Raw genomic sequence first — 15,774 nt, forward strand, 5'->3', positions numbered from 1 at the left:
TGGATATTCTTTTTTATATACCCCATTGTGAACCCTGGGTCTTAGGATGCAGAACTTGAGTAGTGGAGCCTGGAGATGGTGATATTGAACATTTTATCTAATTTTTAATTTTTTTCCCTTTAAAACTAATTTCCAAATGCTATGTTCTTAACACTTTTGCCAAAGGTGGTGGCATTGCCTCAGGGGACTTCTATCAGATGCAGTTTCTCAAGAGGCATCGTTGGGTAGGTGTGTCAAGTTATCAACATATTAATTAGGCTAATTTTTGACAAATGTAATGAGTTCAACAAAATCAACATGACTTTTATAAAGAAGACAGGATAATTCCTCATGAAACATCTTATTTCTATTCTTTAAAAAAAGACTTCTCACATCCCCAGACTTCCCACATTTAATAATGTCTTAAGTATAACATGCACCTAGTAGACCCTTGCTAATAAACCTGTTGAGAGAATAAGTGAATTTGTAATCCTGATCTCTCAACCTGATTTAAATATATATTTGGTGATATGACCAAATAAACCATATGGTCCATAAACCAATGGGCCCTTCTTAGACCCATTTTTCATATAAGAGGAGAAAAGTAGAGATTGGGTACCATGAGGGAGGTCTGAATCCCATAGCTGACTTGGATGCTACTAGGCCATTTTTGTATAGAACTCATACAAAAAACGGGGCTAAATAAACAGAACTCATACAAAGAATTGATCATTTGCCTGTTCAGACTATACAGGGCTTTTTTTAGGTCTTCTACAGCTCCGGTAGGAATGATATTGGCTGACCATAACCATCTTAGCAGAGCTGAAAAGAATTATCTGCAGCATGCTTCTGAGTCTGATTCTGTATGAAACGTGTATGCTGGTCAGAGAAATAAGTTTAGATGTGATTGCGTTTAACGTGAGTAAGTTTAGATGTGATTGTGTGATACGAACGTATGTTTATTTAAAAATTGTTACTAACCATAATAATACCACTTGCTATTAAGAAAGCATAATAATTTTTGAGACCATGATTAATTACCAACTGGATAAAACATTCATGCAAGATCTTGGCCAGGTGCTGTTGGCTCACCTTTGAATTTAGTTGTACCCATGGTGCAGAGTTCCAGGTCATCTCCTACTGCTGGTGGAATTGGGTCCTGTCTGCGGTAACCTTGGTACCACACCCTTAATTAGAATTTTACATCTTCTTTACTTCTGTCTGCTTCCTGGGATCACTTCCCACATAAAACAATCTGCTGTCAAATTCTTGTCTCAGCTCTGCACTTGGGGTCACCCCAACTAAGACAAGATCATTTGAATAATAACATATTATTACCTTTCAACATCTGAAATAAATGTAGGATAGGAAGTACAAATTGTACTGTTCTCTAGAAGCCAGAATAAACACCCCCTTTAAGAACTCATAATCTTAATTATAAATAAAAACTTAAATAACCTTGGCTCACTTTCAACAAAAATTTAGCTTTTGAAAAAGAGATTTTCTCTGCAGTGTTCATTCTAAATCTATTTGGGCTTTTAAATTTTAACTGCTCAAGGACTCAGATAGTGGGAACATTTGTTCTACAGCAAGCCTAGAGGCTGTTACAAAGAGTAACCCGAGATCAGCTCGGTGCTTTGGGACTGCCTAGAGGGGTGGGATAGGGAGGGTGGGAGGGAGGGAGACGCAAGAGTGAAGAGATATGGGAACATATGTATAAATCTTGGAGCAGCTAGAAACTACAAAAGGGAGGCTGACTTTGAGAAAAATGCCACAGCAGGAATCCTACCTGTTGATATCTGACTCTTGGTCTCGTATCTTAGAAACTCCTTAAATCACTAACAACTTGATTTTTCTCATAAGATTCCCATATAAAATTAAAGCTGTCGTTTATTTGAAATTCATCTAAAGAATTTAAGAAAATGTGAGAATTGTGGGTTCCAGAATATTCCTTGCACATGAAGCTGTCTTCATGTGCAAGGTTCATCAAAGCTGTCTTGACTGGACGCCCTAGCACTCAAAGAAGCATAGACTTAGACCCTGAAATGATCATTGACTCTCAGTCCTTCATAATACTCTTGAGGGAAAACAGGTTTTGACTTGTCCAGTGTCAGACAGTAACAGCAGACCTAGGTTTCTTGCCTCAATCTTCTGCTCCAGTGGGATCCCATCAAATCCTGAGGCTCCAACTGGATGTGAAAACTTCCCATAATGTGTTGGCTCAGGTGGACATACTGGTGTTAAATATCAAAAAGGAAGAACAGAGCTAAGATTGACATGAATACTATTCAGGGAAAATAAGGAAGCTATTTGTTTTTGCAAACTGCCTGCAAAGATAATCAAAAATTAACAAAGAAGTTGTGTCTTACTGCATATTTACTGGGGCAAATATCCATTGAAAGAAAGCTTAGTAATATTATTATCGTCCTCAGTTTAGAATGAAATCTTTAAAGTCACAAATATTTCAAAATCATCGTTATTATTGTGGATTAAAATTCAGTGTTAAGTTATAAAACTTTATATAAATTATGAAGTGTCTGAAGGCACCTGTTTTTTTGCTGGTCATTTGAGCAATACCAGGAGGATGTTTCTTGCCCCCCGATTTCTTCTTTCTCACTTGTGTCTCTGGTGCCTAAAATTTTTGCCTTTTGTTCCTGCCTTTTGGTTTATCTTCATGGTGGACAGCTAAAGGGATCTCAGTGAGAGACAATGGATTACCAGCTTGAATTACTCATTAGTGATCTAGCAAAGAGGAGAAACCTGAGGGAATGGCACATAAAGTAAATAGGTTTTGATGTAAGCAGCAGAGAACCAATGAAGGGAACTCTATGGTGAGAACAAAGCAGAAACAAATAGCTGTAAAAAATGAGAAGCATTCAGAGAAAGGATAGAAGCCGTTGAATAATAATGTTGCTTATCCCACAGTTTTGTTTAGAATTTGCTCTGATGGTTAATAATGTATAGAGGCTTTTTTTCCTTTTTAATAACAACACATTTACAACATTTATACAGTGTTTTACAGATTATCAAGCACAGCCATAGCCATGATCTCATTTAAGCAACATTGTTAGCCAGGACAGGTACTAGTAGTTCCATTTTAGAGACAGTGAAATTGAGGCACAGGGTTATTCAATGAACTGTCCAAGTTCATGTAACCAGTGTACAGGGAAGCTAAGATGGGAACTTGCATCTTTTGGTTCTGAGCCCAGTGTTCTTTCTCCTGTACCGAACTGAGCAGGGGAAAGAGTTTATGCTTCAGAGTCAGGCTTGCACTTGTCACTTTTCTTGCCAGCTGTGTGACCTCAGGCATGTTACTAACTGCTCTGAATCTCAGTCTCTCCATCTATGAAAAAGAGTGAATAATAATACCTACCTTGTAGACTTGTGAGGATTCCATCAGGTAGAGTAAGCGAAGCAACCAGCTTAACGCCTGGCACATGATAGGTACTCAATACATGGAGCTGTAAACACCTGGAAAAGATACATACTGTCCCTATTTCCCTTTCCCTACATTTAGAGTGAGATGATGAATCAGAGCAACTTTCCTGTTTATTCAATGATATAGCGTCTCCTTGGTTTACTTGAATTCTTGAAGCTAGCTCCTGCAAAAGTGTGTGTGTGTGTGTAAATGTATCTGTGAATGTCTTCAGGTACACCTGTACACGTGTACCCACGGGTGGAACCAGACATAGTGATCAAACATGGAACATTTGTCTGCTACAGATAACTAGAAACGGGATCATTACTATAAATCTAACTCAACCAGGTGGGTCCTAGCTCTATGACCAAGCCCCAGAAACACAGGCTTTGTACTCCCGGAACACCTGGATGGTACCTGGAGTTCCCAGCCTGATGAGATGGGAGGTTTCGGGCAACTTTCTTTTAGCGGACACAGCTATAGACTCAAAAAGTTGCATTTATTTTTGAGTCTACTTTATTTACAATTATTCATTCTTTCGTGAAATCTTTTAAATAGCCTTGATTAAAACCATGACATAAAAATCTTCGCTGTATTTGTTACGTATGGCACAGAATAATTTAACGCTTTATAATATGTTTCATTGATGCACAAATGGAAGAAGCACCTTGTGCAAAATTAGTACAGTAACTTAGTTCAATTTGGCTATGGTAGCATTTTAAAAAGTGACCATGAGATGGCGCTGTGCCCAAGTCGATTAAGTATGCTTTAAACTGAAAGTTTTCCCTAATTATGGCACTTAATTCTACTCTTTAAACTTAGAAGAATCTACCATTCAACTTAAAGTAGAATCAGGTTGGTCGATTTAACAATATTGACTAGGAGTGAGTCCTTTGATCACAGATCCATGAATAATTCAAGGACTGTTTCACTGGAGTGAGGGGTGTGTTAAAAAGCCTTAGTGGGACTTCCCTGGTGGTCCTGTGATTTGGACTCCGCGCTTTCACGGCCCAGGGCCCGGGGTTCAATCCCTGACTGGGGAATTAAGATCCTGCAATCTGCATGCCGTGGCCGAAGAAGAAAAAAAAGAAAAAAGAAAAAACAAAAGCCTTAGTAATCAGAACGTCCCCAGACTAAACAAAGGGCCCAAAGGAACCATTTTATTTAGGATCAATCAACTATGTAAAAGGAGCATTGTTTTCACCACCCTCATAGAATTGTGTTAAAAGTCTTCCCACAAAATTAGGTCAACATCCAGTTTATTTAAAGAGCTGACATTTCTGTTACAATCTGCTTTGACAGCAATGGAAGGTCATAGAAACATTAGAACATGAAATTCACATTTAAATTGACATGATACAAACATGCACACGTGTATATACTGTGTTTTCATTAATGACTTGCTTTTCCTCCATATAAATATATAAATACTGAATAAAGTGCATGGGAACATGTCTGTACAAGAATACAGATACATGTTTGTCTATATACACTTGAACAGATAATTATGGAGAGAAAAAACATAACACATTTGTCATATATATGTAGTCAAAAGACTTATCAGGCAGTATTTATGTTCATTCTCATCAAGATTGAGTATATGGCTGTAGAATCTGTAGTCTTTTCTCTAATATATAATGAGATGGGCAGAGTTACAAACTAAGGCAAAATACATTAGAGTAGAGACTTTTTAACATTTGTATCAGTTAGTATGGTATAATCGTGAAAATAGTTTAGTTCAAATGCAGCCTAGATACTAGCAGCTTATTATAAATTCTAGCTTTGAAAGAAACCCCTCTCAATGTACCTAAAAGGACATAATTAGGACAGACCTAATGCATTTCCAAATTACACAACAGAATCTCCCACATTTTTAGTTTCCAAATATATAGTTTTTTCTAATGGCATACAGCAAAAACTATTTCTCATTCAACAGAAATGCTTCAGTATTGTCATCACATATCTAACATCCATTCCAAGAAGAATGTGCAATGTAACCTAGAGTAATAGTATCAAGGTGAATTAACTGCTGTTAATCCCTGTCTCCTTAACAAACTTTTCTATGAACCATTATATTACTGCTTTTTGGGGGGTAGGATGTCCAGTGTCAGTGAGTAATAAATGAGTTTGTTTTCGGGAAAGTGGAATCATACTTTGCTCAAAACTATGGTAGTCATAGTTGGGGTCCAAGTTGAAGCTCATATTCCTAAATTAGTTGCAGATTTTGACCTCAAGTGGTATTTTCCCCCTCCTTTGTTTGGTTGGTATTCCTTGGCAACCAGTCAGGAAACTTACTGAGAAAACTGCCCTTGGAGTTGAAATAAACTTGTTTCTGAGCCAGGTGAGAAGGAAATAAATCGAACTGATTCTCCAAATGTCTGTTAATTACTGTTTTGATAAGTGCCATTCAAATTAGGTCCTTTTCTTTAAAGGCAAAGATCTTGTTTGAATTATTTTTATATCCTTAGTACCTAGGAAATTTCTTCACAGATGGTGTACACTCAATCAATGATTGTGAATCCAAAGCTGAACAGTTTTAGTAAATAATATAGATTGATCTGAAAGCATCGATTTATCTGATGGGTGCCAACAGGTGGGTCAGCTGCGTTTTACAGAGATGTCCTAAGACTCTACTGCTGTCAGTAGCCAAAAACCTGACTTTATTCCTCAATCCTGACACAGTTACATCAATACCGCTTACTGCTCAGAGGAGCGCAGGCATGATGCAGTCATTAAAGAGCAAGTTACCAAACGCTTCTGTGGTGCTCTTAGGAGAAGCAATTTCTAAAAATGTATCTGGTAATGTTTGATTATCCTTTTGATAGTTTACCTAATAGAGCAAACACTTAAACAAGACCACACTGGAAATTCAGAATAAAGCACAAGTAGTAGAAGAGAAAGCAGCAATAGTTATTAAATAACACTTAAAATCTTGTTCACTTCTGAGAAGAATTAATTTGAAATGCAGCAAATACCAGCGACTTTGTGAATATTGCAAAATGGCATCTATGAAAAAGCAGGATTGAAAAGGTTGTCAAGTATTTCTTTTAAGTATCTTAGCAATACAGATTTCATAACACTGTCTTTAGTGTCTTTTTGTTATTGTCATCCAAAACGTGTATTATGGTAAGTTTTAAAGAGAATTTTTTCTTTATGTAAGAGGCCATTATATTCATCCAATGTTTCACTATTTAGAGCTATTTTTGTTTACAGCGACAGGTAACCAACTCATGCCATCAATTAACAACATAGTAGCAAGCTTTTCACTTGCAAATAGAAGAAAATTTAGATTTATTTATGGCCTCATTGTAATTATACAATAAAAGCTAATCATTTTAAAGACATATAACTTACAATGTTAAAAATAATATCATAAAGCTCACAGCTGAAATGCTGTCAGAATATTTTTGAAGTGCACGTTTTGTGGCATTGAACCCTGCTTTTCACTGACATAATAAAATGAGGCATATAGATATTATTGTTGATTCCATTAGACTGGCCTAATCTTTTCCAGTCTCCCTATTTTCTTTTCTTTTTCCTTTTTCCTCCCAGATAAGGGGGAAATTGCTCAGTGTGCCCTCCGCAGTTGCCATGGCAACCAGTCCATCACACACAGCTAATCTTTTCATTCACTGTGTTGATATTATCTGTAGGAGCATCTTCTGAATGTTGTTTTCCTAGAGCAACCATAGTGCAGTCGTTATCTGTCGTCTTGTCATCTTCCTTTGAATTCTTTCTTTGTCCCATTTGGAGTTGACTAGACTTGTAGGCCAAGGCCGGGATAGTGTTCACTAAAATTAACTGCAATGGTTTTTTATTTTCCTTGTACTGACACTGAATATACCTGGAAAAGGCCGACCTGTAGGTCTTATTGAACAGTGTGTACACTAGAGGGTTGACCGCTGAGGAGAGGTAACCGATCCAAACGAACACATTGAGCAGGGCTCCGATGACATCCTCGTTGCAGGACTCTTTGCAGATGACGGCCATTATGTTGGTGATGAAGAAGGGGCACCACATCACCACAAACAGAAAGAAGACGATGCCCAGCACCTTGCAAGCCTTCTGTTCGTTGCTGATGGACTGCATAGTCCTTCTGCCGTAGGAGCCTGGCTCCCTGTGGATGGACCGCTGGAAGAGCTTTTCTGAAGACAGGGAGCTCTGAGGCAGGAAGCTGAAAGAAGCTAATTTGGCCCGTGTTCCAAGATCACTCACACACAGAGTAGCTTCTTTCTGGAGCGACTTGATGGTTAGAAAGTAGGTGATCACCATGATGGTTAAGGGAATGAAAAAGGACACGAAAGAGCCAATCAGGACAAAGTTATCATCGGCGAGTAAGCAACTCCCTTCCTTAAAGACCTTCGAATCATCCTGGAGCCCAAAGACTGGTATTGGCATAGATATACCTGGAGTTGGACAGAAAATGAAACATGATTATTAAGGAATTTTAGTATATGAAGGCAGGAGCATCACCACATAATGGCTGTTCACAGGATTTTATATTGGCATTGTTCAAAACTTAACACAGGGACTTCCCTGGCAGTCCAGTGGTTAAGACTTTGCCTTCCAATGCAAGGGGTGCAGGTTTGATCCCTGGTCGGGGAGCTCACATCCCACATGCCTCGTGGCCAAAAAACCAAAACATAAAACAGAAGCAGTATTGTAACAAATTCAGTGAAGACTTTCAAAATGGTCCACATCAAAAAAAAAAAAAAAATCTAAAAAAAACCCTTAACATATGCTTTCAAAGAGAATTAAAATTCCCTTGGACTTACTTATCTGTTTTATAAATATATATTACATAGTTCCTTATATTTACATTGCCCTATATGGACAATCCTTTACTTATAAAGAAATACAATAAATCTAAGTTTAATTTTTTTATGCTATATTTTTCTGTTTATAACATTATACTTATTAACTGAAGAAGAAACATAAAAATTACCAAACGATGCCACCACCCAGAGATAATCATCATTAACAATTTGATGTTTATTTTAGGTACACACACACACACACACCATGCACGCACATTTAAAAACAAATTCAGATTCTATTTCATATACAGTTCTATAGCACTTTTTTTCCCCTTACGTATCATGAGCATGGCTTATACAAATAACTTCATAAAATCAAAAACAAAGTATATTTTCTTTCTAGAAAATTTGGAAAATGCAAAGAAGTAACAACAAGTAAAGAATAATAACATGTATCCTTGCCAGTCAGGGGCAACCATAATTTACTTTTCGTGTAGTTTTATTCTTCCATTTCCATGCATATATATATATGTGCATGCAATATTTTATGTGCAGTTTTATATCTTCTTATTCCATTTAACATTAAATCATAAAATTGCACATATCTTAAAGTATTTTTGAAAAACATGTTTTCTAAAGTGAATTTAAATTAACTTTAACCAATTTTGATTCTTTTTTAAATATTTTTATTATGGAAAAATTGTAACATATACAAACAACACAAAACAAAACAAAACAAAATCCAGCACAATGAACCTATTGCCCAGCTTCAACAATGATCAACTCAAGGCCAATCTTGTTTCACCCATATCCCTACTTGCTGCAACCCTCCCATGTTATTTTGAAACAAATCCCAGACATCATATCATTCACTCTGTAAACATTTTAGTGTATATATATATATATATATACACACACATATATATACATATATATAAGCTGTTCACTCTTAAAAATCCTAATACTATCACAATACCATTCCTACTCCTAAATAGAAATTTAATATTTCCTTAATATCATTAAATATAGAGTTGGTGTTCACATTTCCAATGTCCCATAAAAGTCATTATATATTTTTAATAATATTTTTATAAGTAGCGCATTCCAAAGGGTGGATTACAAACAACTAAGCAGCCAGAGACTTTTCTTATTGACAAATACAAATTTGGGTACGTATTGAGAAATATATGGGAACGTGAGTCGTGGTCAGTTGCTTTGTCACTGCCATTTGGGGAACCTGTAAAGGTCTTAGGCTCAGGCAGAGGAGGGAGCAGAGGGAATGAAGGCAACAGTTGGCCTCTAATCATGCTAATTTCTCCCCCATGATGATAGGACCAGCTGGCCACAACCACCATTGTACAGTTCGGGGCAAGTGGGAATGTCTTCCTCTACTGGCCTGGGACTGGTCAGGCCAGGCAATCATGTGTTTTTCATAAAGGAAGAATCAGGATGATGGAGAAAGGAGAGGAAACATGAATCAAATACTCTTTATGACTTAGTTTAAGGTTGCTTCCTTTGTGAAGGGTAGATACCACAGGGGCACCCTGGGATAGGCAGCAAAAAGTGTCTTCCTAACTCTTGCCCATGTTTTCAGCTCCTTCAGAACTGTATAATAGGGAGTGTCCTGGTCCCTGCTTCTGACCACCCTTTAGAGTCTAGTAAGTGGTCACAATCCAGCCAGGAACACAGGTTCATTCCAGAGGTGGGAGCTACCGCGTGCTTGACTCTTGCTATCCGTGGAAAAACTTCCTTTGAGGATCTATAATCTAACTTCTGCATACTCAGAACAGAGCTCATCTCCATCCAACTATGGATCGGACTGTCCTAACCTCGCGTCACCTCACACTGGCCATCCTTGCAAGGAGGGTACATTAGCTTGAGTTAATGTAATGCTTAACACAAATCTCCCTCAGTGACATTCGCCACTATCTTCACAGACTGAGTTGTCAATATCTGTCACTTGTCTGTGCAGGGCCATCCCAGGATTCGTGGAAGGTGGAGGCAAATGACGTCAGAGCCGTTCTTAAGGGCACTCAGTGTGGTTGATGACTCTTCATTTCCTTCATTCCTCTCTGTCCCTGGCCTGTTTCTGGGAACATTCTGTGGGCCAAGAAGAGACGGAAGAAATGTGGCTCCAAGCAGGACATCCTTTGAGATTCTGGATACGCATCAGTTTTGCTTATCCTTCAAAAAACTCTTGATTGTAAAAGTTAAGACATGGTTTCCAAGAAGAGTGTTTTGTTGTTCTAATGTTTGAACATATTATCTGTGAAAGGTGTTGCCTGTACTAATCTACAGGATCTTTGCTAGTGTAGTTATTCACTAATTAGAACGGATGCAACCAGCATGCCTCCATGGATGTGGCGAGGATAAAATGAATCAAATATGCAGAACACCTAGGACAGTGCTTAGCGCAGAGTAGATGTTCTACCAATGGTAGGTAAACATGAGAGTAGCTTTCTTTGCAGGATTATTCAGATTAAATACACGAACTTGATTTTTCTCTAATTTTGTTCTATTTTGCTTGGCTTGTGTATGCTGGACTATAACGTATAATAGATCTTAAATCAAACGAAGTTAAAAAGACTTTTGGCTATTGTCGCTATAGTTAATAAATAATGATGTAATTATTATCTTCTGCCAGGGTGGCAAAGGGTCTCGATCCATTTTAGTTTTGTACAGCTAGAACTGTAGATTGCTTTTCTGAAGTGATGAATTATAGCCATTATGATTAGTCATGATATACAGAAACAAAATATCAACTGTCCAAGAAAAAAGTATATGATTTTGTTATTCAACTCTTGGGTGTGCATTTTCCTGATTAATACAAAGGAAGTCACCACCTTGAGAGCCTTTTGCCCTACTTGTTTGTGACCTGGTAATTTATATAAGTGGCAATTCTCAATTACCAGAAGATAGGATTACCTAAAACACCAAATTTCAGTCATTTGGAATTCAGATATGTTCCGTGCCCTTGTTTGAGGAGAAGACATACTTTCTCTCTCTCTCTCTTTCACACACACACACCCCTCCAGAATGGCCCAACTTCTGTGGTCAGGTGGGGAAAGGGATGATGGAGCCATTTCACTGAAGTACAGATCCCTCCGTTAGCTCCCTGGGATGAAGAGCCATTTTAAAGCAGCTGGGGCAAGAGGACACAGATAGGTCATCTACTAGGGAGACCTTGGTTTGGAGGGGCAGAATCAAACTGATTAGGTCTTTCAATGGCCCATCCTCTTTATATGTAACAAAAATATCTTGAATGCTCTCAAATACCATTCTTTTCAGTGTCTTACTCATAGTAGATGGTAAGCAAGGGTTTAGGGAAAGAATACCTAGACAGTTAAAGCAATACTCTATAAAAGAGGGGGAGGGATTTATGGCAAAGAACATTTAGATAGACTTTGTGGGTACAATAAGCAATTCGAAAACGAGCTCCTACCAAGAGAGATGAAGACACTCCCTGATAGCCAAGATTGTGGTCACAGCCATCTCCAGTGCATTAATTTTCTGATTGCTTTGTTTGATAATAGCTGCTTTTGGAGACCTGAGATCTCCTCTCACTTGAAATTTCTGCGTATAAAGCGTTTTCCTTTATGAACAAACAGACAGTAGCTTGAGCTACGTGACTCTGCATTTTGTTCAACATATTTTTCTGAGGAGTGGAAAACAGCAATCAAAATTCAGTATGAGTATTGGATACTCCTTGCTCATTTTTATTTTTTTTTATTCAGACTAAGACAATGAAATAATAGGAAACATTGACACCCAGGAACATGAAGGCTCTGGCTGGTGTCTTTCTTTTAGGGTAGGCCTGCCTAGTCTTTGTGTATAAAGTTTGCACTTCTGGTTAACATGTTACCACAGTCAGGATAAATGGCTCTAACCCTGTAGCACTGGCTGTGAAAAGCAAGCTTTATTCTTAATCCTAGATTTTTACACTTTAATATTTGGGGACTGAAGGTATTTCTGAGACAGTGTTTCCTTGGGAAATAAGAAGGTTGATTTACTAGGGAGAGATCCTCTGATAGGGAACCAGTGGGAATCCCCAGGTCCTCAGGTCAGGTAGGAGGTGGAGAGGAAAGAAACAAATACCTCAGGACTCCCGTGAAAAAGACCAAATTTTGGTTCATAGGTTTAATTTCCCCTGAAACTACTACTTTCCCTTTGCATTTTAACACATGCTGAAATTTTTCAACGTATAAGTATGGATTTACTAGCAGTTTGACAGAAAGTGAATACTAAAGGCTCGTCATCATACCACAGGGAGAGAGAGATTGAATATATAGGCCAACTGGGGCTGGGACTCACCATCCATCTAATACAGAGTTAGTTCTGAGTTAGCTCAAGAGTTGCTGAATTCCTTATAATTGATGGTCTGCTGACAGGGCAGGTGTACATAGCAGTGAAAGCGAGACATACATCTCAGTTACCCAAGAAATTGTATATTTCTTCTTAGATTAATTCTGAATATCTCTGACAATAAATCGTAACTTTTCAAAGTACTTTTACTTGTATTCATTTACTCTGAATTGATTTTTTTTTTTACAAAATTGTAAAAATACTAACCACATTGCCCTATAGGCAGATAAACATTTCATTATATAGAAAAACTGAGGCTTAGCAAGCTTAAGTAATTTATTTAGAATCACACAGCAACTTAGGGGGAAAAATCAAGACTCAGTCTTAGGTTTCTCAGTTCTTATGGCTGATTATTTTTATCTGCTTATTTGTTTCTTTAATGGTAGTTATAAAAGTCTATGATTATATCAGAGGTCCTTAACATCGGTTTTAGGAAGAGAGTGATAGCCCTAAATCTGCAAAATTTGCATTATGTACACTGTTTTGGAGAAGATAGAGCCTTCATCAGATTATCAGAAAAGCTTCTGCTCCCAAGGCTGTTAATAACTACTGAATTATATCAACACCCTAACTATAGAACACACACACACACACACACACACACACACACACACACACACACACATACACACACACACACACACCAATGATTCTCTACACCTTGATACTTTCTTTTTCATTCTTTCATCTCAAAGGCGAAATTTCCTCCAGTGAGACATTATTTTTGAGGCCAGATATTTTAAAACTGAAATCCTTATAACCAACACCTGTTTTTTTTTCTTTTTTTCAATACAGCAGTTATTCTCAACTATGGCTGCATATTAGATTTACCTGGGGAGCTTTTGAAAATTACTTTGCCTGGGCTCCATTCCCAGAAGTTCTGACATTAGTACCTTAAACAATACTAATATTCAGGTCCCATGGGGACATTATTATCAACACAAAAGAACACCCAGCTGATTCTAATCTACAACCAGTGTCGAGAACCTAAGAGGTATAGGATTAAAAGTGTAGTAAAAATGTGTTGATTTTAAAATAAAACCAAATCAAGTAAAGTTTTACAATTCTGCCCTTTGCCTTCATTAAACACATCTATGAATTTTCCAAGGGGCTCAGGCTAACTTCCCACAGCAAACAGCAAAGGAACATGGGGAATTGATGGAGAGGAAAAGAAACCTGCCCTTTATCCCTCCCCCTTCCTGGGCAGGAGTTGTCCGGGGGAGGGGGGGGGAAGTGTTGAGTGAGGTTATTATGTTAAGCCCCAAGTCCTTGTTTCAATTCTTTGACTGTTAAGACTGAATCTCCAAAAAGCTTTTAAAGTTTGTGTTCTGCCCTAGTCCATACATGATACTTGGAAGAAATGCTCAAAGTCTCCTTGCGGTACAAGCAGTCGTGCACTCACTGCCCAGGAGCTGGTGGCCTTGGTTCCCGGTCCTTGTTTCCTAGAAAGGCGATTTCTTGCTCTTCTGACCCTCGCTCCTTTCCCATTGTGTTTCATAGCCCAGAAATTGTGCTTTTTTAAAATTTAATTTTTATTTTATATTGGAGTATAGTTGATTTACAATGTTGTGTTAGTTTCAGGTGTATAGCTGAAGTGCTTTAGTTATACATATACACATATCCATTCCTTTCAGATGCTTTTCTCATGTAGGTTTATTACAGAATGTTGAGTAGAGGTCCCTGTGCTATACAGCAGGTCCTTGTTGATTACCTATTTTATATATAGTAGTGTGTATATGTTAATCCCAATCTCCTGATTTATTCTTCCCCGTCCCCCCCCCCCGGAAGTTGGGCTTTTAATGCGATGATCTTGCTCTGAAAGGTAAAGAAATTGAATTCTGACTTGTCAAACATGGATTGTCAGCTGTCACTGGGACACCCGAAAGTCCATCCACATCTCTCATCCCAGGCAGATTGGCGTCCACCCACCACCTTCTTCCCCTGACAATATGTCATGAAACCCAAACAGAATCTGAATGATACAACGGAATTTGAAAAAATTATCAGAGCCTCATTTTGTTGTTGGAATCACAATAAAGCTACTTTACAAATTCTTCCATTCAACTTGTCATCTGTAATAAGTGGATATCATCTTATCCACCAACAGAAAAGTGTTCTTCTCTAGACTGCATATTTAGCAACGTGCTCATGAGCAAAGGTTTATTTGCCAGAAAAATTCATCTCTGACCCACATGATGGAACCTCATCTTTAACGAACTACATCCTTCCATTTGTTTAAAAGGGGGTAGATTTTGGAGTGATTCCTTCTGAAAGCTTGGAGAATGAAACTCACATGTGACACCTCATTTCAGAGACTCTGATCTAGAAGGTGTGTGTAGAAATGGTTACAGCGTCTGAAAAGTGAGCTTGTAGCAGGTGCCCTCATAATCCAGGCCTATGGGGAGTCCGTTATTCCCCCATCCTCTCTCATCCACGGCTTCACAAAGCACCACATTTATCACATTACGTTATGAAGAACTACAGTGTCCCTAATGCTCGAGCCATTACCAACGACGGAGCCCACCCTACCTTACAAGGTCTCTGTGATCTGGTCTTAATGTCATTATTCAACCTTCTCGGTTTTGACATAGCCATGTGGTGTGCTCTCTCTTCTTTATGTTATATCTTGAACTATTCAGGAGGGTATTACACGTAGCTCGACTTTCCAGCTAATCACATAGTGTGGTCTGGGTAGCTCCCGAGATCTCTCTCCCCACTGCGTCTTCTCCCAGTGGTGTGCTTGGTATACTGCAGTGTCCCGCTGCTAGAGTGAAGGGTCCCATTTTGCGTACCTATAGTACCTCGGTGGGTCAACTATTAATCCAAACTTGAGTTGTAGAGGCACAGAGATGCACAGCAGGGGAAACTCCTGAGGGCATGGGCATTGGAAAGAAGCCCATCATAGGAGAGAGACACAGAGAATAGCTTGGGATGCAGGTCAGAGAGGAATGTGGTGTCCGTGGCATGTTGAGTTGTTCCTAAAAGACTTGAGCACCATGGGGGAGGAAAGATGCACTGTACATAGTATCTGGGAGGTATGGACTCACTTTTTCATTTTGCCCTGGACCAGTTCTGATGCCACCCATTCCCCTGAAATGCTATACCAGCCCATGGGGGGGCTCCAGAATTTCTCTGTAGCAAGGACCTAGGGGTGGCAGCTGGCTGGGTGTGGGGAGCCAGGCAACCTGTCTTGTGGCTACATTTGTTTTTAATTTGACTGTTTGATTATTTGGGGGTGGTCTGGAGGCTGTAGATGGA

The 15,774-nt window shown here is 38.6% G+C and overlaps 1 protein-coding gene across 2 annotated transcripts in view; it reads right to left on the bottom strand.

The window, feature by feature from the left end:
• Positions 1-4,598: 4,598 nt before the first annotated feature.
• HTR2A (5-hydroxytryptamine receptor 2A) overlaps positions 4,599-15,774 on the bottom strand; it is a 58,748-nt gene continuing 47,572 nt past the window's right edge. For both annotated transcript variants that reach the window (XM_024755305.1, XM_024755304.1), the window contains one exon: positions 4,599-7,803. In XM_024755305.1, the coding sequence (XP_024611073.1) occupies positions 7,004-7,803 (800 nt within the window). In that variant the 3' untranslated portion in view covers positions 4,599-7,003. The remainder of the gene's footprint in view (positions 7,804-15,774) is intronic.

The sequence above is a fragment of the Neophocaena asiaeorientalis genome, unplaced genomic scaffold, assembly GCF_003031525.2.
Source record: "Neophocaena asiaeorientalis asiaeorientalis breed wild unplaced genomic scaffold, Neophocaena_asiaeorientalis_V1.1 scaffold59, whole genome shotgun sequence".
Classification (NCBI taxonomy): domain Eukaryota; kingdom Metazoa; phylum Chordata; class Mammalia; order Artiodactyla; family Phocoenidae; genus Neophocaena; species Neophocaena asiaeorientalis.